Here is a 23131-nt window from a genome sequence, read left to right on the forward strand (position 1 = left end):
CGTTTGCAGATTCAGAGAACCCTTCTACTGAGGAAGGCTAACAGAGGTTTGTATCTGTAATTTGTACTGTTTTAGAGTAGTTTCATAGCAAGTCCTCAAAATATACCTAGTATGTGTTGTAGATATATTTTTTGTAATTGTCAAACATATGGTGGTCGTCTGGATTCAGAAATATACGATACTTAAAAAAAGTACGCTAAGAGTGCCATAGGTATTTAAGGAAGTTAAAACTGAGCTTATGAACAGTTGACTGCGATAAGTGATAAACCGATGGTTCTAAGTAATTCTAGCTCTCATCGGATTAGTAATTCCTTGTAGACTCTATCGACTGTAACGGTCTGACATGTGACTATCGCATTACGTCATCGAGGTGTCCGTGGCTTAAATTCTTCATGTTAGGTATCAAGAGTTAAAGGCATATCACTTGCGAAGTCCAGTGAAAAAGTAGTCATTGTATTACATTTAGCAAAATTCGAGAATGATATTGGCATATGGTAATTACGAAGAACCGTTTATCGTAATGTTGATGTTACGAGGGAAAATCAGAAACTAGGGTTACATGCCCGATATTTCTGGAGTTTCATTTGTTATAGAGGAATAAGAAGTGTGCGTAATTTTAATACATGGAGTTGGCAACTGTGCAGAGTTTCAGCCACCCGCCACCTACGGGCGCTAGTTGTAGGTAAACACAAATGGCGACTCGTTTGGAGAACTGGTCTCACAAGAACTCCGCTCAGTTATTCGGTTTCTGTGAGCGAAACGTAACCGCGGCACGCAGTGACCGCTGACCGGTACCGTGAGATCTTAGACATGATTGCACAAAGCAATCAGGAGGAAACTGCCAGGACTTCTCACTGAGGGCATCACCTTCCTTCATTACAACGCGCGCCCACATACAGCCCAGAAGACCACCACGTTGTTGAGGCAGTTTCGCTGGGTCATCATCGACCATCCTCCCTACAGCCCCGACCTCACTCCAAGCGACTTTAACCTATTCCACTTGTTAAAGGAGCACCTAGGAGGTCGCTGCTCTGGTTCAGACGAAGAGGTGAAACACTTCGTGACAACGCATCTGAACATGTAAAAGTTTTTACCAGGAGGGAATCTTTAAACTAACCCCCCCCCCGATGCAACAAGTGCCTCAACTGATAAGGAGACTATGTCGAAAAATAACCTAAAGCAGTGGTTCTCAAACTTTCCGATAACGCGGACCCCCTGTTCATTCGGAAAGTGATCCGCGGACCCCCTTGCAATGCTATCTGAAATTCCACATGGTGTTAAAAAGTATACTATATAGAATTACCACTGACAAGAAAAAGACCAAGAAAAACATTGCAATAAGTAATTTATTCTAAAGATACATGATTGTTTCCTAGTGAACGAAATTTCAATTGAACATGCAGTAACTTTCAAGACTGAAAATCAATGTACTTTTTGAAAAAGGAAATTCATTTGATAAACGATGTTCTCAAATATGCGGTCACTAATATGAGGAATGAATTTTTTTCTGTTTTTCCATAATTGCACTGAAATCCAGAATAAGTTTTGTCACCATTAATTTTAGGTCCAATTCCACATTAAGACGATTTCGCTTTCTATTCAGGTTTTAATACTGCAAAAAGCAGAAAAGGTCTGTTCACATAAGTGGTAAGGAAAGGCATCAAATGTTGCAATGCCTTTTTAGACAACTCTTCATAGTCACAGGGCAGAAATTTAGTAAAGTACAAAAATATTTAAATTTACAAACCTAAGTATAATTTTTAATTACTTTCTTTTTACTAACTGAAAAGAAAAACTTCTAGCACAACAGCTATGAGTTCAATTTTTAGGCGTCGTGGACTCCCTGGCTACGTTCCGCGTACCCCACATTGAGAACCACTGACCTAAAGAATGTATTATGTATTGGCTGTATTGGTTGTATGAAATAATATATATACGTCTCACTGCAGGTTTTGTAACCTTACTTTCTGATCAACCCTCGTAACTAGCAGTCCCACTGTGTATTCCACGTGAAAGGTTTGGTTTGTCACAGTGTTCACAGGATGAAAACTGAAGTTTGAAGTTTTTAACGGCTCAACAACAGAAGTTCCCCCATTGCCTCTGCCAGACAACAATTCTGAACATTTTTCTTTACCCATCATTCCCCACGCAAAAACTATGACGTACTTGAGACGAGACAGGAGGCGGCAATATAAATTTAAATTGCACGCTCTCTCCAAATCACCTCTCAACGATACATTTCCCCTTATTCTCCCTTCCATCACTTAAAAACTAAGTGTTGCCATGACAACCGACTTTTATTATATCTGAGCTTTACTAATGGCGTGATATCTTTTTAATTAATATCGAAATTAAATCATATCTTAAAGAGCATTCTTATCAATAAATGCGATGCTCAATATTATTTTTTAAACGATTTATAAGAATTGAAGAGGAACGCAAGTAAGACTATTGAAAACGAACCAATTCTATCAGTATAGCAACAGATTAATGCATCATCATCTTAAAAAGGCTTGTTATATGACACTAGCCGGGAAGCGGTATGTTAAATATAAGTCAATTTCCAATTTCCTACACAACAATCCTCTAGAAAATATTTACGACAATATGCAATAAAGCACACACTGAATTTACCTACCGTCGCTTCGAGCTGTTCTAAAAGGTGTAGCTAGTACTGTATTTGGTGTTTGTATAGCTTCTCTCTGCGGAGTAATACCAGTAAAATCTGAATTATGCAGAGGTGTGTTTAGACCACCTTTCAATGGAGTATCTACATGGGTGAGAGCCATTATGTTTTGTGCTTCCTAGAAAAGAAAGAAAAGCAAAGATGTTTTAAAAAATAATTTAGTTCAAAACCTCTACTCATTCTAACTACACAAAACGTGAGTTGATTTTGAGTTTAACGTTCTTTTAAGCAGCGAGGCTATGTAAGACGGGACCTACTGATTAACGTGAAATCCGAACCATGTGAGCTCTCACCGAGAATCGAACCTCTCCCACGCCAAAGGCGTGTACGCTAACAGCTTAGCCACGAAGGAGCTCAACTTCGCAAAAATGTTTACCACTAAACAGTAAATGTGAAAGAGTATGGGGCCATGGTGGTTCAGTGGTAGAGCGTTCACTTCTAGTGCTTGGGGACCCTAGTTCAATCCCACCTCGCGCCAAGTGAACTGTGGTAGACAAACACCGTGTGCATGTGTTTTCTCGGGGTTCTCCCGTTTCCTTCCACTGTATTCAATTTCTCATCCTCACCGTCTCCTTCAGCCTAGCACACAGAACCGTGCGACGCAAAACTCGAAGATTTCATTTCATTTTCATTTCATGAAAGAGTGACTTTCACTGGAAGGGAAGAAAGCAGTTATGACCAAAACACACTGGCGAATAGATACAATTATTAACGTGAAACTCCACAATATCTATTCATTGCTGAACATAGTGGGAATAATCAGATCGAGAGGTCTGATGAACCAGGTAAAGTAACTCGCATGGTAAATTTTACCCATGATGTTGGTTGAAAAAACTCTAGAGAAAAGAATTTTGGGTAGAGCCAAAAGAAGATAAAATATAATACAAAACAGGGTCAACAGCTCAAAGATAATACTGGACGCATATACCAGTTGCTAAAGAAGTCACCAGTACACATTCTATAATACGGTAGATCGAAACACTGTTTCAACGAACAATCGTCGTCTTCGTCACTAACTGAAAACTACAAACTTAGAAAACCATGTACAGATGGAATGTTTCATTCTTTGAGCTGAATATACAAGTGAAATGATAATATTCAGGATTCCTTAAACTAAAGAAAACAATGTGACCTTGTAACTTACAAGGAGTGAAAAAGTGATTTGATTGGATCAAGACTCGAACCCGGAATCTCCGGCATACCATTCCGATGCGTTAACCACTACACCATCCAGTTCCTTTCCTAGAAGTCAAACACTCTCTCACTCCTGCAGTCGGTGCTCTCCATTCAGACCACATGGCTGTGCTTGGAGAATCCAGTGTTTATATATTGAGAACACCTTTAGACGGTTGTGATTTCATATGTTAATGAAATGAGGAAACAACAGATGTAAATTTAATTCTACGTACCAAATCCTCTGCAGGTACGAATTCAATAACTTGCAATGAGTGAAAAAGTGCTTTGACTGAACCGAGACTCGAACCCAGTATATGAAATCACAACCATCAAAAGATGTTTTCAATATATGGACACTGGATTGACCAAGCACAGCAGCTAGGCTGTGGTACAAGCCATGTGGTCTGAGTGGAGAGCACCGACTCCAGGAGTGAGAGAGTGTTTAGCTGTTCTGGGAAGTGGATTGGGTGGCGTAATTGTTAACGCATTGGCACGGTATGCCGGAGATCCCGAGTTCGAGTCCCGGTTCAGTCAAATCACTTTTTCACTCTTTGTAGTTATTGAATTCGCAAATACAGAGAATTTGGTGTATAAAAATAAGTTTAAATGGGTTGTTTCCTTCTTATGTGACATTATGATTAAACTTACATTTGTACGAAGACCATTAAATGAAAATGACAGTTATATAAATAATTAAGAACTTGTTACGTATATATAACACTAAATAAAAACGCGCACCTGAATTGTGTTTCTTCTAAGATGAAGTACTATACATACAAATCTTTAGTACTTATAGCCGAAAGAATACAAAGTAACAGTTCAAATAAAACAACTGAGTTCTTAAAACATGATCTTAGAACTGTTCATAAAATGGATTACATTGCCCCATAACAGGATCAATTGACGAGTTTTCGTTTCTGCAGCGATTAACCCACGGGTTTCTCAAGCAATATAATTAGGAGAAATTCGATGGCTAAACCCTTAATCTAACAAAGGTACATTTTATATAGTATTTCTCTCCAATGTAGAGAAAAAAATAATGATTTGAAGTTTAACAGCCAATTTTTGAGCTGAGGCTATTTGAGACATAACCCACTCTTAATATGGAATTACTACAGTACTGACAGCCGAGGACAGTTGAGTGGTAGTGTAATCCAACTCTCTTGAAGGCAAGATAGTGTGGTGAGAAACGGTTTGTACTGTGAGAGTTGATATTCCATGTCATCTCCTGTGTACTCACCAGATGCATCGGATTTAGACACTGATCGTGGCTCGGAGTCTACATATTAATAGCAGATATCATTCTTCATAACCTTCATATTGCATAAGGACGCACAACACAAAAGACTTCCGAACTATATGAATTGAATATAGAAACTGGAAGTGGTATTTTTATAACTTCTGGTTGCAATAGAGCAGTGGCGGTTATCTCATGCATGTAAGGTAAGCAGTGCATAGCCAAAGATAACACTATTATTTCATTTATTTTATTCCGATCAATTTCCAAAATCGCTCTTTTGCTTCCCTCCCTTGACAATGGAATTGAACAGTTGTTGTGAGCTCCTCATACTGTCACTAGTAAGCAGCATAATAGCATATGCCTACCCTCTAGCGTCATTCTTTAGTACTGTTTCCGGGTCTGGAAGAAAGTTCTTCGTATTGCATACTCGTGCCGAAAGTTAAAAGAGAAAGACTATGAAAGAGCGTCAAATCCTCTTGTCGTTATTAGATACTAAAATTAGTCAAAAACATTCATAAATTTTATTAATGTGTGTTTGTTTTACTGTGTTATTCGATCGTTTAACAGTGTAGTGACGTACTTGAATCTTATGTAACGTATGCAATAGCAGTTTATGATTATTGCAGTGGAGGGAAGAAGCCTGCGAAATGGAGACAAAGTTAGGAGCTATAGAGGTAAGTGTGGTTGCATAATTTCTGATTTTCGGTGATCTAATTTAGCTTCTCGAGCATAGGAAAATAAAAAAGTGAATGTGCTCACAACTTATTATTTCCAGTGAGAGTGAAAACATGTATTCGACATTTTAATAGTACAACAATTCATGAATATATGGTTGTTTTTGTAGTAGTGCTATTCATTCAAATGTTAAATGTTTTTACAGTTTACAGAAAATAGATTAAAAAGCTTCATAGGAATTGCTTACCCATTTCAGAACAACACTGCAATACAGGGATAAGATCAAATATAAAACTTATTCTCCGACGCTGAATCCATAACAAAAACCCATTACCCACTATCTCTTACCGTTTTCGGTCTCACCAGTAAAAAGTGTTCATTAACACAGACTCTATTGTCGTGGGAAACCTGGAATTTGATAAAATGCTTACTTGTCCAAGCACAACAAGATACGTGGTATAGTCAAGACGGTACGAATGTCTTAGTACCCATCTCCGAAACAGAAGGTGTGTGTGTTTGTTCAATGAACAGACAGAGTAGCAAGTTCTTAGAACCTCAGCACGGGAAGCTATAGATCTGGATTCGATTACTAGTTCAGTCGCTCTTTTTCACTCGTTGAATTTTCAATTATTATGTTATTAACTGAAAGGTTTAGATATGTCTATATGTTTATATATGAAATAAATACTATCTATTAAAATGCTACAACAGCAATTAAAAGCGCCTGAGCTCTAACCTATAACTTTAGCTTTCAAATATTTCATTTACGGTTATGTGTGATTTCACGTTTAACAGACACAAACATTTTAAGTATTTGTACTTTAAATAGTCTAATTTAGTTAACTAGATCTTTTTCATAAAGTTTATGATATAAAATTATTGTTCAAAGCCTTTGTATTTTAATAAGCCTTCTTTAAAATCAATGCATGTAAATTGTGCTTCCATCTTCCGAGTTCTTCTGAACTATTTGTTGAGGACGTTTATATGTTTGTGGTCAATCCTTTCAACAATGAGATTCCGGAAACTACAGGCTCTAGAAAGATAACGTTTTAACTGATCGATTGCAAATTTTGCGTAGATTGTCCAGTTCCAATTGAATATTTTTTTTTTAAAAAAATATGGCAATTATTTCTTTATTACATTTTTTTAGGGTACACTGGAAGCGTTGAGATTAAAAAAAAAAATCTAAGGCATCATACCCTATGCGTTATACATTCCAACACCACATTGTTGTATGTGTCTCAGGCGTTTGTTTCATGGCCAAATAATGAAAAAGGAAGGATAACCATTTCTCCAGTCTAAGATAAATCTTTATTTTTTGAGTGTTTGGCCCAATGAACACCATATATAGCTGACATTATAATTAATTGTATATGTAATGTATCTGCTTATTACATACTGCATGCAAGAAGAAAGAAAACACTGGTCATACATGAATTAGAAACTCCAACCGGAAGTAGGCTCAAATCTTGCAAACAGTGCGAGATATTGAAAAAAAAATTTTTAAAAGAATATCTCCCCTTTAGGTACCCCCTGCAATTTTTTTTTTTTTTTTTTTTTTTATTAAGACGTCCTTCACTTATGTCTGTAAAGGGACATGTACAGATGTGAGGAATGACAAGGGGATTCATGCTTATATGTGAATAATGCGCTGTGTAGAGAGCGCAGGTTCAGCTAGTTTCCTTAAATTATCTTTAAACATTAAAAAAAATTTAAAAAAAGTCCACATTGTCAAAAGATATCACGAAAGGAAACAGAGTTGAATATCCTCTTGTCAATTATATCTATATAATACTTCAAAAAATTTAGGCCTTTTATCATATTCCAGGTTTTCCACGTCAATAGAGTCTACCTTAATGAATAATGAAATAATCAACTCTAAACAAATGGAAATAAATCAAATTTTGAGTTCACTTTCTATTACTAAAATAGTCAACATTTTAGAAGCTTACTACTAACCTGCAAAATTTTATCCGTGGTAGGTGCTGGAGTGCGAGGAGTTCGTGGCACCCCAGCAGGAGTTAGGGAATAATCTGCCAACAAAGCATCTGAAGCCTGAGAGCCTCCTTCCATTGCCACCTCCCGGGCCGCCTCACTTGCTCGACCTAACTTCACAACTTGCTCCAATTCCTTTAATAAAAACAAAACAGGATTATATCAGCACTTTGAATCTACTTTAACAAATATACTAAATAATTATAATAATATTTTTTTATTATTAATTGGAAATTACAGACTAATAGTCCATTTACAATTCCAAGTACAGTACATAAACAATAAAACAATCATAACATACAATCATATTAAGTAGAGAAAAACAAGAGCACATACAATAGCAGCAAATAAACATATTGCATGAAACACAACTAAAATTACAATCAAATTATAAAAAGAAAACAAAGCAAAACGCATGCACAGACAGTGATGAAATTGTGATTATGAGGAAAAAATTGATTATAATAAGTAATAAGTCGTAAACTTTCCTTTTTTCGACTTATAACAATAATAATAATAATAATAATAATAATAATAATAATAATAATAATAATAATAATAATAATAATAATACGAAGAAGAAGAAGAAGAAGAAGAAGAAGAATTACCAATCATTATTATTTCTGTCTCAAACTTGACAGGCAACCGCGTATAGAGACAGATAGAGAGCGTAATCGATATACAGGGTGTTTTAAAACAACAGCGACAACGTTTGGGAGGTGATTCCTGACACCAAAGTATAGACCAACCTGTGTGCAGAAATCCGTCATTTCGGAGTTTATAGACTGCCGAAAACATGAAAAAATGAAGTTTAAAGGTCCATAGCTCCAATACTATGGGACCTAACGTAGTCAGATCATGACTGAGGAACTAATGTGTGCACTATCCAAAAATACAAGTTTCAGAATCCTGCGGTACTCACGCAACAATTTTTATAGAGGGAGTTTGGCTACGGGCATATAATTTGAAGTAAATTGTTGCGGAAGTACCACAAGATTCTGAAACATCGATATTTGGATAGGGCACATACTAGTTCCTAAGTGAAGTCTTGATCCGACTACGGTAGGTCTCATAGTATTGGAGCTATGGACTTTTAAAGTTCATTTTTCCATGTTTTCGGCATCCTGTAACTCCGAAAGGAAGCATTTATGCACTCAAGTTGGTCTATACTTTTTGTCTTACTTCGGTGTCAGGAACCATCTCCCAAAGCTGTCGGTGTTGTTCTAAAACACCCTGTATAAGTAATGATAATATAATAATGTTAGTATTAAAGAATGGTAAGTGAATATGTAAGATCTATCGCTTTTGACTACGATAGATCTGCTGTGCTTAGGAGTGCTGCCTCTATTGGCGAGTGTACCAACTAATAAATCTTCCAATGCAGTGGGTACATTATCGACAGTCACTGCATTGGAGGAAGAACTACTGGGTAGTAGGTAGAAAATACGCTCTACAATACGATTTGGCCTAATACGTAAAATTACAAAGTGAGGAGAGACTTGAGTGAATTTCTGGATTACTTTACGGGGTTGCTTCAATATAAGAGCAGTAAAAGTCAGTATACTGTACATAATCCGTTTCACTTCTTTTGTAATTACATACGATTGTTGCTGTGATTCGAAAAGGTAAACTGAAACAGAAAAATTGCGATACAAAGATATTCGGTCCCATAATGGAAAAACAAACTATAAAATATTGAAAATCTCTAGAAAAGAAGAAAACTACACTGTAGTTCAATTAATGTTACTACAGGTCATTTTATCCTTTGATAGTGAAATGCACTCGGCTGCCCTAGTCTGTTAAACCCTTTTTTCACAAGTGGCCCAGCGAAGCGTAGTTGCAAACGCTCTCACCTTTGGTGCGAGCGGTCCTGAGTTCGATTCCCGGTGGGAACTCTCAGTTGAAAAGGTGTAATAGCTTTTTCAGGCCAGTCATCCCGAGTAAGGTTTTTCCTGGGTTTTCCTCTTCAGACCAGACAAATGCCGGAATGATACATAACATAATAGTAATAAGCCGGTTACTTCCTTCCCCATTCCTTTCTTTCCCAAATCCTCGGGCGGTGTGATCCGCAAGGGACGTCATCCTCATATGTGTGACAGGTTAACATGGCCATGAATGCCAAAAGCTTAGAAATCTAATTCCTAATGCCAATCCATTTTTTCACAATCAATCATGTTCAATATGATAGGCCTGACTATGAACAATTGCACGACATCGAACCTTTCATTGAAGGAAGCTCCTATTCAGCCCAGCTTGATTCAGTTTAGTACAGAATCCCTCAAATACTGTGTCTCGATGTTTTGTGATGTTCCATTTTAACAGGTCAAAGACACAAAAATCCATGGATGATGTATCTGGAGATTTAACACGGACATGTCGAAATGAAAAAAAAGCCCTGATACGTGTTTTCTGTTTCATAGGGGCCATGCAGATCACCGCTGTTTTGGCGGTGTCACTACTAGCCTTGACTTGGTGGACGTGGACTTTGGCGGTGTCACTGCAATACAATCCTGGGAGACGTAGGCGTATATGTGATTTAAGACACGCTGTATATTGTAAGAACATTTACTTTCACATTAGATGCCACTCTGTATACAAGAAGCTCCCACTTGGTAAAGAAACCAGCCAGTATCATTAACTCTTTGGGAAACTTCCTTCGTACGTCCGAATCTATTATGCGCGCTCCTTTCCATCGGCAAGACGGTAGTAAATCACATGTATATCCGCTTTGACCTGGTCGAATAGACCTACGCCTCATCTATGTAGCAGGACTCGATTTTCGAGGAAAGTAATTTGTATATTTTGATTTTATTTTATGTTTATGTCACAAAATCATTTATTGAGGTTATGGGAATTAAATGTTGTATATGTGAGTAAATGCAAGCTGCACAAAGTTGCTAATGTTTGTGTCAGCAGTTTATTGTAAACACATGTGTACAAGAATGTCATCGTTGAGAGTCTGGCAATGTAGGAAGGAAATGTTGACAATGTGTCTATCCTCACATTAGCCAGATTCTAGAAATTGTATAAAGTGAATCTGTAAGATTTCACGAATTTCATGAGATTACGGATGTTCGGAGAATTGCTTAGAATCGGGAAATCAGAACGTGTCGAGGATTGCAATTTTGAGTTTTGACACATGGAAGGAATTTGTCTCTCCATGTGAAAACGGTGTTGCACGTGCTGCAGCAGACGACAAGCAGACGACGGAGGGAGTTCGTAGACAGTCTTTAGGGAGTTCGTAGACAGTCTTTAGAGAGTTCGTAGACCGTCTTTGGAGAGTTCGTAGAGATTCGACAGTGGACAGTACTTCGAGATTCGATAGGAAGTCTATAGTAGAGTCTATGATCAAGTTACAGTGATCATTCTTTGGTTCGAGTTTGGAGAACCAAGTTCTATTCGAGAATCAGCCAGATGACAGGAGGAGAAAATACTTCATATTCCAAATCATCTTAACAACGTAGAACGTCACGCAGAGGGTAGCATTGGAACGGAGTCATACTCCAATGCTCATTTCATCTTTCATCAGCTAGGAGATTCAGCTTAAAGGAGCCGAGTTCAACGCCGGAACAACGAGGGAAATACACCAGTTCATCCAGGTATGTGTAGCACCGAGTCAGTATTCAAAAGCTCAATACTTGACCGTTTCTGTACTCGTCTGGCAAAATGAACCTTAATATCCGTTATTACTAACGTTCTGAAATCTTACAGTACACTCTCAAGCATAACGAAATACAGTGTTTTATTTTAATGAAGTGGACGTATTGTTATTTAATTTATCCCCAAATGAGAAACCTCTCGCAAGTAAATATCAGTGTTTGTCCCACTCATTCTAGATGGTGAGTGGAAGGCGCCTAGTCGCACTCAACTTTGCATCCCCAATTAGGCACTGAGTGGCTAGGTTGTCATGGTGGAGATGCTGGTCTTAAGATCTTTTGGATCAAGGTACGATTCCAGTAGTAATTTAGAGCATAGTGGAGATGCTGTGAGGTCATTTTGACTATTGTAGCGATCCTAGTAATTAGACAGCATGGTGGACATGCTGGTTTGCTTTTGCAATTGTATCGTTCCCAGTAGACACGATTAATTCCCTCCCATCCCTCCCATATTGAAAATTGCTGGTTTTGGCAATAGGCTGATCAGTAGCGATCTCAGACAGTAAATTTAAATAATTAAACCCTCCTTTAACCACCCATAGGTTAAATGATATTATATTACGTAGATAAAACCCACCCTTCCCACCCTTTCTACGATGAAGTGTAATTTTAAGTATTGTGATCGTATTTTCTCGAATTAGGTTAAAGGATTAAGTTAGAATGTGTTAATTGATATAGTGTGAATTTAAGGTTTTGCAATAAGAAAATAGTTATCCGATTCTCCCGACAAGTTAATTAAGTAGCTCGAATATACGTATAAGTTAAGTAATTAATAAGTAAATGAGTAACGAAAGTATTCGTACGAGAGCACAAAAAGCGGCAAAAGGAGTACAGGTTGGAAACTTGTTTAATATTGCAAGTTCGAGTAAGAAAAAGCAAGAAAGTGTGAAACCGAATTTGAAATTAGGACCCGTCGAGAATTTTCCGTCCAGTCCTATAGCAAAATCTTATACGGAAGATTTTACATCAATTTTTCCATTTGAAAGTAGCGTAATTAGTAATAAGCAGTCGAGTAGTACAAAAGAAGATAAAATGGCGACAGGCGTAACATTTTATTCCGATGTAAACAAACTTCCGAAGTTTGACTTGAAGATAGATAGCGATATAATTGGTTTCTTTGATGAGTTTGACGACGCGTGTCAAATGGCAGGCGTGAGTGAGGAAAAGAGAAAAGAGCTATTACCTAGTGTATTCAAAGGGAATGGTAGACAATGGATGAAGGTATTTTTAAAGAGAAGGAATGTTAGTGAAACTAGTTATAAGCAATTACAGAAAAGCATAATAGAAGAATTTACACGTACAAATGTAACATTAGATATAGAGGAACGTATAAGAGAAAGGTTGCATCTCGAGGATGAACCTATAATAAATTATGTGTATGATATGCTAGTTTTGTGCGAAAGATTAGACGCTAGCATGGATGACAAAAAGAAAATAGGGATAATTGTAGATGGTCTTCAGCCATATTTTATGGAACGAGTAGGAACTAACTCGTATTCCACAATTGATAAATTTGTAGAGGATCTTCAGAAAATAGAGAAGAATAAGTGCAAAGTAGAGAAACGCGTTAAACGGGAAAACGGAAAGGTTACTGTCAAAGACCTGTTAAAGAAAATGAGAGAACAAGTAGAAGAGGAAGATAGCGATGTGGAAGTTGATAAGTTGTTGTTAAAGAAAGAGATTAAAAATAGGGAAGACGTAAAAATTAAGCAAGAACCAACGAGTATCACTCAGTTGAGTGAGCTAGAGAAGAAAATAGAGAAATTACAGTTGACATTAGCTGCTAATTTTCAAGACCGAAATAGAAGAGAAGATAAAAGCGGTAGTGATTCGAAGCAACAGAAGAATAATAGTAATAATTTTAGAGGAAATAGAAATTTTCGGAATGGAGGACGAAATTTTTACAAGAATAATGGAAATAGGAATTGGAATCGGAATGGCAATAATAATAGTTATAATAGGAATAGAGGTTCTAGCGGATACAATAATGGAAGAGGATTTAGAAATAATTGGCGTAATAACAGAGGCGGAAGGAAGACAAGTTTTTGGCAACAAAGAGGGAATAGTTGTTGCGCGAATGGTGTTAATGGTCCATCATGGTGCCAAAATCATAGCCAAGTAAATAGTCCCGTACAGTATGTTCCAGTGGTACCGAACCAGATAAATGGTACAACTTATTATCAGGCTACAAGTTCAAATAATTTAAACTAAGTCAAACTGTAAATGACAGAGGCACATTTACAGGTGGTAAATTAAAAGTTAGAGAAATAGTAGCCTCTACGTTTACTGATAATAATATGCTCTATGTTCCGATAGAAGTAGATGGTAGAAGTCATAAGGCGTTGATTGATACAGGATCGCAGATATCTATTGTAAATGAAAAGCTAGTCCCACCTAGTGCGAAGGTAATCCCTAGACCTACACGTATTCGTGGAATAACACAGAATGTGTTAGTAGTAAATAAGATCGCTGTGATTAGATTTAAAATGGCCGGACAGACATTTCATTTGGAATTTCGCGTAGTGAAGGATTTTCCGTATCAAGTTTTGATCGGGAATGATTTTCTACAGAGTCAGAATTGCCAAATAAATTACGGTCAGAATAAATTGACATTGCAGAGATTTGGAAAGCCAAGATTAAGGAAAAGGGAAGAACAGGAATCTGTGACTGTGTCTGATAATGCAGCTTTAGGAATAAAACATTGTATTAGACCAAAATGGGTATTAGGTCATAAGGTACGGTTGTTACCTAGGACTAAGACTACTGTGGAAGTGAATTTGGTTAGTTCTTGGAATAACAGGGAATACTTGTTAGAACCGGACAGGAAGATAGAAGCCCAATACAATGTGTTAATTCCGCGTGCACTTTTATCGGCTGAAAATAACAAGATTGAAATTATTAATCCATCTAATAGAGCAATTTTATTAAGACCAAATGTAACGCTAGGAAAAGCTGAAGAATGTGTGGATGAAGAACAATTGAAGAACGAAGGATTATCAACCGAAGATATAGATAGTATTTTAAGATCTCGTAGAAATTTTGATAAATCTCGATTGAAATTTGGGACCGAAACGAAACCGGAAATTAGGGATAGAATTGAGAGTTTATGCTATGATTTTGCGGATGTTTTTGCATGGCAGGACGACGAATTAGGCCAAGTAAAACATTTCGAGCACCACATCGAGTTAGAGACGAAAGTACCATTTAGACGACACCAATATCCAATTCCCATAGCGTTAAGAGATAAAGTCAAGGAACAAATTAATATTTTGTTAAGGCAAGGAATAATTGAAGAAAGTTCAAGTGCTTACAACTCTTTGATGTTGTTTATACAAAAACCGTCAGGGGGTATTCGTGCAGTTTTGGACTGTCGGTTTTTGAACAAATGCGTCAAATTACATAGCATTGCGCTGCCTCCGATCCATCAAATTTTAACGTGTATGGGAGGACATAAATATTTTAGTATTTTGGATGTAAAATCAGCTTACCATCAAGTGCCTATTTCTGAGGAGTCACGGGAGTATACCTCATTCAATATACCAGGCGTAGGAGCTTATCAGTATCGTGTTCTTCCAATGGGATACTTACAATCGCCCGCCATATATACAAAAATAATGGCGATGACCCTGGCAAATGTAAATCCAGAGTCAGTTTCCTATTATATGGATGATGTATTTATATATACGAATAATCAGGAGAAAATGGTAGATGTACTACAATCAGTTTTTAAAAGATTGAGACATTACGGACTCAAACTATCTGTAGAAAAATGTCAGTTCATAGAAAGGAAAATTTTGGCTCTCGGACACATTGTCAGTGACGCAGGATATGAGGTTAGTCCGAAGATAATTCAGGCGATAAAAGCATGTAAGGCCCCGAATAATGTAAAGCAGTTAAAATCTTTTCTTGGTTTAACAAATTACGTTAGAAAATTCTGTAAGGATTATGCCAAAATCACTTCAGCGTTTCAACCAATTTTGAAAAAGGGTCATAAGTTCGAATGGAATGAATCACACCAGCAGGCGTTCGATCAATTAAAATCAGCACTACTGAATGCACCATTACTTGCTCCATTTAGGGAAGATTTGGACACGAGAGTGTACACAGATGCATCGACTAGTTCGATTGGCGGAGTTTTAATGCAAAAACAGGCTAATGGTGAATGGACACCAGTAGCGTATTATAGTCGTGTGTTACGTCCACAAGAGAAGACCAGACACATAGTGGAATTAGAAATATTGGCAGTGATAAGTTCTTTAAGAGCATTTAATTATTACTTGTTCAATAAAGAATTTGAGCTGTACACCGATTGTAAGGCATTAAAGTATTTGCAAACGTCACCTAAATTAGCTCCGAAATTGGTAAGATGGTGTTTAGACTTAGCTCAGTATAAGTACACACCGGTGCATTGTCCTGGAGAAAAGAATCCTAGTGATATTTTGTCCAGGAACACAGACATTGAACCAACAGTAGACGATATTGAGTTAGAAACGTTGAAAGTGAATTCCGAAGATCTCCAAGTTAATTTGACTTTTGATAAGGACATTAATGTTGGCGAGTTACAGAGAAAAGATTCATTTTTCGGACCGATTATGCATGCAATTGAACACCCAGAGCATGCTGATGTAAAGGCCGAGAAACAAGCCCGATGGTATACGGTAAAGGATGATAGGCTTTATAGAACACAAAGAATGGCAGGTGGTACAAAGTTGTTATTATGTATTCCGTATGCATTAAGAGAACAGGTATTTAAGAACCTACATTGTTCGGTATATGGTGGCGGACATTTTTCGTACACGAAATGCTATAGACGTGCGTTAAAATTAATATATTTTCCGAACATGAAGAAATTCTTCATGGAGAAGATAGGAGAATGCATAAGTTGCCAGATACAGAAAAGAAAGACAGGAAGAGTACCATTTCACGCGCAGACGTACCCTTCTTATGCTCCATTTCAGTCAGTTGTGATGGATGAGGTTGGTCCTTTTAAATTGTCTCGTAACAATAGAAATAAGTACATTCTAGTGTTTGTAGATAATGCAACTAGATTTGTTATCGCTAGAGCGGTACCCGCAGTAACGGCAGAGATCGTTGCGCAGGTAATTTTCGAAGATCTGATTACGAAGCATGGAGTTCCATCTCAGCTCCATCTGGACAGGCTATCATCTCATCGCAGCAGAATAGTGGAAGAAATGGCAGAGAAATTTGGAATGCAATTGCATTTTGCGAATACAAGCGCCCATTATTCGATAGGGAGTGCAGAGAGGGCCATTGGCTCATTACAGCAAGTAATGAAGCATTACATTGACAAGGATTTTTCAAACTGGGACGAGATTTTGCCAAGTTTGATATTTACTATTAATACGCAAGTGCATGATGGTACTGGTTTTTCGCCATACTATCTATTGCATGGAGTCGAACCAAGAACGTTTCTTGAGCAGGACCTAGACATTCCTTGCGAATACGTCGACAATGAGGTGAGACTTCAGAGCATAAAAGAGGCACGACAGCTAGCGTACAAAAATTTGCAGAGAAGATTTAGATCTCAGAAGAAGCAAATAGAGAAAAAGTTTGATCAACCGAGTTTTGAAATTGGTCAAAAAGTGTTAATTAGGGAAATGCCAAGAGCAGGTTTGCCCGCATGTTTTGGTAACCGTTACAATACTAAAGGGGTAATTGTGGACAAGATAAACAATAATTCATACAAAGTACAGTATGAAACTAAAAATGGTGAAAAGAAGAGTGACACTATAGACTTAAGACGATTAAAATTATTTGTAGAAAGTAAAAATGGTGAAAAGTATGGTGAGACAGATCAAACATCAGATGGTGATGAATAAATTTTGATTTGGAAAAAAAAAAGTTTTTAATATAGGGTCTAATGTAACTATGGTACAAATTGGGTCTACCGATGAAGTGTCAGAAAGGGGGCACTTTCTCAACCAAACCCTAATCCCGAGATTGGAGGAAATGCTAATCTCCATCAGGAAATTTCCCGAATCGATAGACACTTTTTGAATTATAGTTACTAGAATTGTGAATAAATAATAAATGTATGGAATGTAAAATTAAAATTATTGATTAAAATCAGTTGACACCTAGAAAATAAAATAAAATATAGAATACATAGGATTAAATAAATTGTTGACAGTAGGCTAAAACACAAATAAATAAATAAATGAATAGTAACAGGAAATTAATATTAGGTTTTACTAATTCCAGAATTTTATTCGAGACTGAAAAGGAAACATTAGAATAATGAAATATGACTATAACGAAAACAACATCGACTTATTACTAAAAACGCCTATTGTTTATGAAAATACTGTATCAAAAATGTTTAATGTAATTTCAATGGGTTATCTAACTAACAATTTTCGAACGTACTATAAGTTACCGGAAGTGGTATACTTAGCTAATGGAATATATCACACACTAGATAGATCGAAATGTGAATTCAAGAGTTTCTTGTATTTTTGTGAGCAGATATCACTAGATGATGCAGCTAAATGCTTGAACAACATTGTGTTCAATGGATCGTTAAGTGGTTGCGAACAACAAACAGAGAAATACCTAGGCAAGGTAGTGTACAAGTATACTCATGCTGGAGTATTATACTCATCATTGGTAGAAGGATACGTGACTAAGTTAGGTAAACATCACGAAGTTACATCGACGAAGGTAAATTTTGGGAATAATTGTTCGTACTTCATTGATTATAGTTCATTTGATAACCTAATTTTTGGAGAATTGGCGATTCCAACAAGAAAAGTAATAAGTGTAAATAATAAGCATCTAAGTTTGATAGGGAATTGGACGCTAAAGCAATTAAATTTTAGTATACATCATGAGGAACTCAACAATCTAGCTGAAAATTTATTAAAACTGAAAGTGGATACCACTGTACCACTACTAATAATTAGAACGAATTACATAATGTACGTAATAGCAGCAATCATAATTGTATTAATTATTTCAGTCATTGCATTAATAACGTTGTACTGCAGACTGTATAAATCGATAAGAAAATATAAAGTAGAAAATAGTGAACCATAATAATCATAATAATAATAATAATAATAACAACAATAATAATAATAACATTAGTTAGGATCATATTGTATAAAAATCGTTTGTATTCTGTGAACTAGAGCGAGAAAAGTCTAGAAAAGGTTGTAAACCAGTTCGTAAACATTGAAATTAAGTATTAATAATTTTGAAAAAAAACAGGAAATCGAATGTAAACAAACATGTAAATGTGTCAAAGTGTATTCAAATCATGCATTCCATACTCACCAAACAGCCATCACCAATAGTAAACACCATCACCATATGAAGGTATAAGGTTAAGTAAACAAAGTCTATAGTCTATGATAGTCCATAATAGTCATACTACCCAAACCGGATAGGTTGTATTGTAATACGGTATACCAAACGATGTCCCATTTCCGTATAATGTGTGAACGAAATGAAGAAAATTGTGAAATAAGGATAGAAATAGATGAGAATAGATAACCTAGACAAATCTAGGATAGTTACATCAATTAAGAATAGATAAAGTCTAAAAAACATTCAAACATTCAAGAAGGGATAAGGAAAATAAATGTAGAAAGTAATAATATTGGTAATAACAACAATAGAAAATAGTTAATAATAGATAAAAATAGACGAATTAGTAATAGGTTACTATTATAGTAATAGTAGATAGTATATATGTATAATTACTACAAGTGTTTTATAAAATAGTGAATAATGAATTTTATATTGTATGTAAATGGTGAATTAAAAGGTTAAAAGATGCAAATAAGCATAGATAAAGCTAGAAATAATTCACAAATAGTGTTAAAGAATGTTTAGTGTATGTAGTAATAACGTATTTATTCATTATTTTTAAAGTCCGAAAATTTTTGTAAATTTTAGAAAAGAAAAGAAACGAAATTAATGTATTTTATTATAATTATTAATAATCAATCAATATTGATTGAAAAGAATCATTAGAATTATTAATTTTATTGTAGAACGTAATTTGTAAACGATATGAGCAAAGGCTCACATATTATTCTGTATGGATTTGCGTCAACAGCTTTGAATACTCTGAGCAGTTAGAGGTAAGAATGAGAAGTGAGACCCGTGCGAGAGAGTATCTCCGCGAGAGGCTACGCTAGTCTCCACTCCAGGTCTCGAGCACATGGTAATTACGAAGGATTCCGAGTGAACTCGAGCGGACACGAACAGGAGTCGCTCTATCCAGCCCCGCTGAAGTTCCGTAAAGCGTGAAGATGTATCCTAGTTCGAGCGTAAATTCATATAATATGTTCTTAGAAATTCAAGAAAAATTAGTATTTAATAAAAATAAAGATATTTAACCACGTAAATGATTAAAATAAAGTTTAAATTACATAAATACGTAGGAAATAAGTAATAAAAGCTTAAATATAGAGAGATATAGTGAGTATAATTTAATGCTATATTTATGATAGAAAAAGAGTGAAAACACGAGTTTTTTAAGTGTGAAACATAGTCTCCAAGTTATAGGTAGACGAACTTCACACATAGCTAAAGTTTCAACGGTCATGCACAAAGATTACTAGGAAAGTAACAAGGGTGCTCGACACAGAAAGAACAAAATAAGACTGCTTCAAAATATGCGACTTTTAGAACGCAAAAGAGTGTAGGCAGACACAAGTTAGGTGTTTTAATTATTTAATTAACTATAATAAATGTAATTTTCTACGAATTTTAAGTAGGCCTATCCCGACTTTATCTATTTCTCGTCTATTTCAGATAATATCCAAAAGCGAAGGAAATGGACATCAATACAATATTATTATTAATATCAGCGTTAGTTTTAGGAAGTGTATTAGTTGTAATAGTAACTATCACATGTTATATTTTGTTAAGATTAAATAGGATAGAGAGAAAATACGAAAATAGTGTAAGAAATAGTAAAACTAATGTAAGATCAAACATAGATGTAGAAGCAAATGGTAGAGATGAGTCTGAGACTTACGCAGTTTCCCAAATATCACCAATTTATGCCACTATTTTTAATAAGAGCAAATCTACACTAAAAACTATCCCACAAAGCACTGATATCACTATTTTTAAGAATTTGCCAGATGGTAGTATAGCGGATTGTAGTAAGAGCACTGAAACTGAACGGGAAAACACACACTTGCACCACATCACTACAGAAGATGAGAAATACACTAATACATCAATGGGACACTATAAATTCACGAAAACCGACGTTTTCAACGAAAATTCCGACAGACACGGAAAAACTGAGTGCCCGAAAAACATAAAAAGTGATTGTTTTTATCCCTGTGATATCGTGGTATTATAAATTATAGTGTTTTAAAACTAATAACGTAATAGTCGCTACGGAATATTAACACTCGATGTTATCCAGTCAACAGTGACGCGCGAACAGAAAGGCAGGAAATGAAGTTAGGTTAACCTTGATGCACTTGATTGAAAACTGTTGATCTTGCAGTAACTATGCTGGAAGTATATACAGGATATCCAACGCCCTGCGGCTAGATTATATTTGCGCTTATGCTAAAATGTCAGTGAATAAAATTTTGATGAAAATAAAACAATTATATTTTCAAGTTTTACAGTGCAAATGTGAATATATTAACTAACTATGATCTGAAAACTATGTTACAAGTTCTTTGTTTTAGATTTCCATTCACATAGCGGTGGAAATAAATGAAGTTGATCCAGTACTGATACGGCCAATAAATTCATTGGTTGGCACGTATGGACAGACAGAGTAGTGGAAGTTTTTGGTAACTTGAGACTCTAAAAGCGTTGTCGCTAAGAGAAGATAATTCAAGAGTACTTGCAAACTAACATATATGTAATTATGCACAATCATTCTTGACCAAATGTGATGAGCAAGTAGTTCTGCGAAAACTCACTAGATGTCGTGAGGATATACTTTGCTACATTACATTTGAAGTTTTTGTATTTTATAATTATAGGAATTAAGGAAAAAAAAAAGATTAAAGATTCAAATATATTTTTGAATAATTTTAGGTGAAGGAATATTCATTACTATTTATATAATTATTCTGCATAATAATACATGTTTCATTTTATTTTATATGGATTCAATATATATATCATGTACAGGGTGTTTATGGAAAATCGCCCTCTTACGAGGTCTAATTTGGTTTGCGGAGCAACCAAGTTTTTAAGGGGGGCCATGTAGCAGGACTCGATTTTCGAGGAAAGTAATTTGTATATTTTGATTTTATTTTATGTTTATGTCACAAAATCATTTATTGAGGTTATGGGAATTAAATGTTGTATATGTGAGTAAATGCAAGCTGCACAAAGTTGCTAATGTTTGTGTCAGCAGTTTATTGTAAACACATGTGTACAAGAATGTCATCGTTGAGAGTCTGGCAATGTAGGAAGGAAATGTTGACAATGTGTCTATCCTCACATTAGCCAGATTCTAGAAATTGTATAAAGTGAATCTGTAAGATTTCACGAATTTCATGAGATTACGGATGTTCGGAGAATTGCTTAGAATCGGGAAATCAGAACGTGTCGAGGATTGCAATTTTGAGTTTTGACACATGGAAGGAATTTGTCTCTCCATGTGAAAACGGTGTTGCACGTGCTGCAGCAGACGACAAGCAGACGACGGAGGGCGTTCGTAGACAGTCTTTAGGGAGTTCGTAGACAGTCTTTAGAGAGTTCGTAGACCGTCTTTGGAGAGTTCGTAGAGATTCGACAGTGGACAGTACTTCGAGATTCGATAGGAAGTCTATAGTAGAGTCTATGATCAAGTTACAGTGATCATTCTTTGGTTCGAGTTTGGAGAACCAAGTTCTATTCGAGAATCAGCCAGATGACAGGAGGAGAAAATACTTCATATTCCAAATCATCTTAACAACGTAGAACGTCACGCAGAGGGTAGCATTGGAACGGAGTCATACTCCAATGCTCATTTCATCTTTCATCAGCTAGGAGATTCAGCTTAAAGGAGCCGAGTTCAACGCCGGAACAACGAGGGAAATACACCAGTTCATCCAGGTATGTGTAGCACCGAGTCAGTATTCAAAAGCACAATACTTGACCGTTTCTGTACTCGTCTGGCAAAATGAACCTTAATATCCGTTATTACTAACGTTCTGAAATCTTACAGTACACTCTCAAGCATAACGAAATACAGTGTTTTATTTTAATGAAGTGGACGTATTGTTATTTAATTTATCCTCAAATGAGAAACCTCTCGCAAGTAAATATCAGTGTTTGTCCCACTCATTCTAGATGGTGAGTGGAAGGCGCCTAGTCGCACTCAACTTTGCATCCCCAATTAGGCACTGAGTGGCTAGGTTGTCATCTAGGAAGATGACATAACGCCATTTAGCACCTGCTAGGTAGTACACATATTGACATTTGAATGGCGATGTGCGATGGTGTTATGAGTACAGACCTGGCATTTGTGTGTCGTTTTGAAACCTAACTCCTGTCAAATGATCCAATGAACAGTTGCTGCTGACCGTTGGACATGCGCTATTTCACGTTACGGTGGTGGATTCTTTTTTCTTACTTATTGCCATACTTTAGCAGTGGCGTCTGGAGTGTGCTGCGGAGCGGGAAGCTTCTTCTGCGGCTTTTGGCCGGGCGTTGTGTCCTTGCAGGGTGGATTTACGTTACAATGGATTGGCGCACTTATCCCCT

The 23131-nt window shown here is 36.3% G+C and overlaps 1 protein-coding gene across 1 annotated transcript in view; it reads right to left on the reverse strand.

The window, feature by feature from the left end:
* The window catches only part of Cdc5 (cell division cycle protein 21), a 90822-nt gene that overhangs the window by 44307 nt on the left and 23384 nt on the right, over window positions 1-23131 (reverse strand). Inside the window, exons 7-8 of the mRNA XM_081732408.1 lie at window positions 7737-7907; window positions 2639-2804 (exon numbers count right to left, since the gene is read on the reverse strand). Coding sequence (XP_081588534.1) covers window positions 2639-2804; window positions 7737-7907 — 337 coding nt within the window. The remainder of the gene's footprint in view (window positions 1-2638; window positions 2805-7736; window positions 7908-23131) is intronic.

The sequence above is a fragment of the Thermobia domestica genome, chromosome 1 (assembly GCF_964235325.1).
Source record: "Thermobia domestica chromosome 1, izTheDome1.hap1.1, whole genome shotgun sequence".
Taxonomy (NCBI): Eukaryota; Metazoa; Arthropoda; class Insecta; order Zygentoma; family Lepismatidae; genus Thermobia; species Thermobia domestica.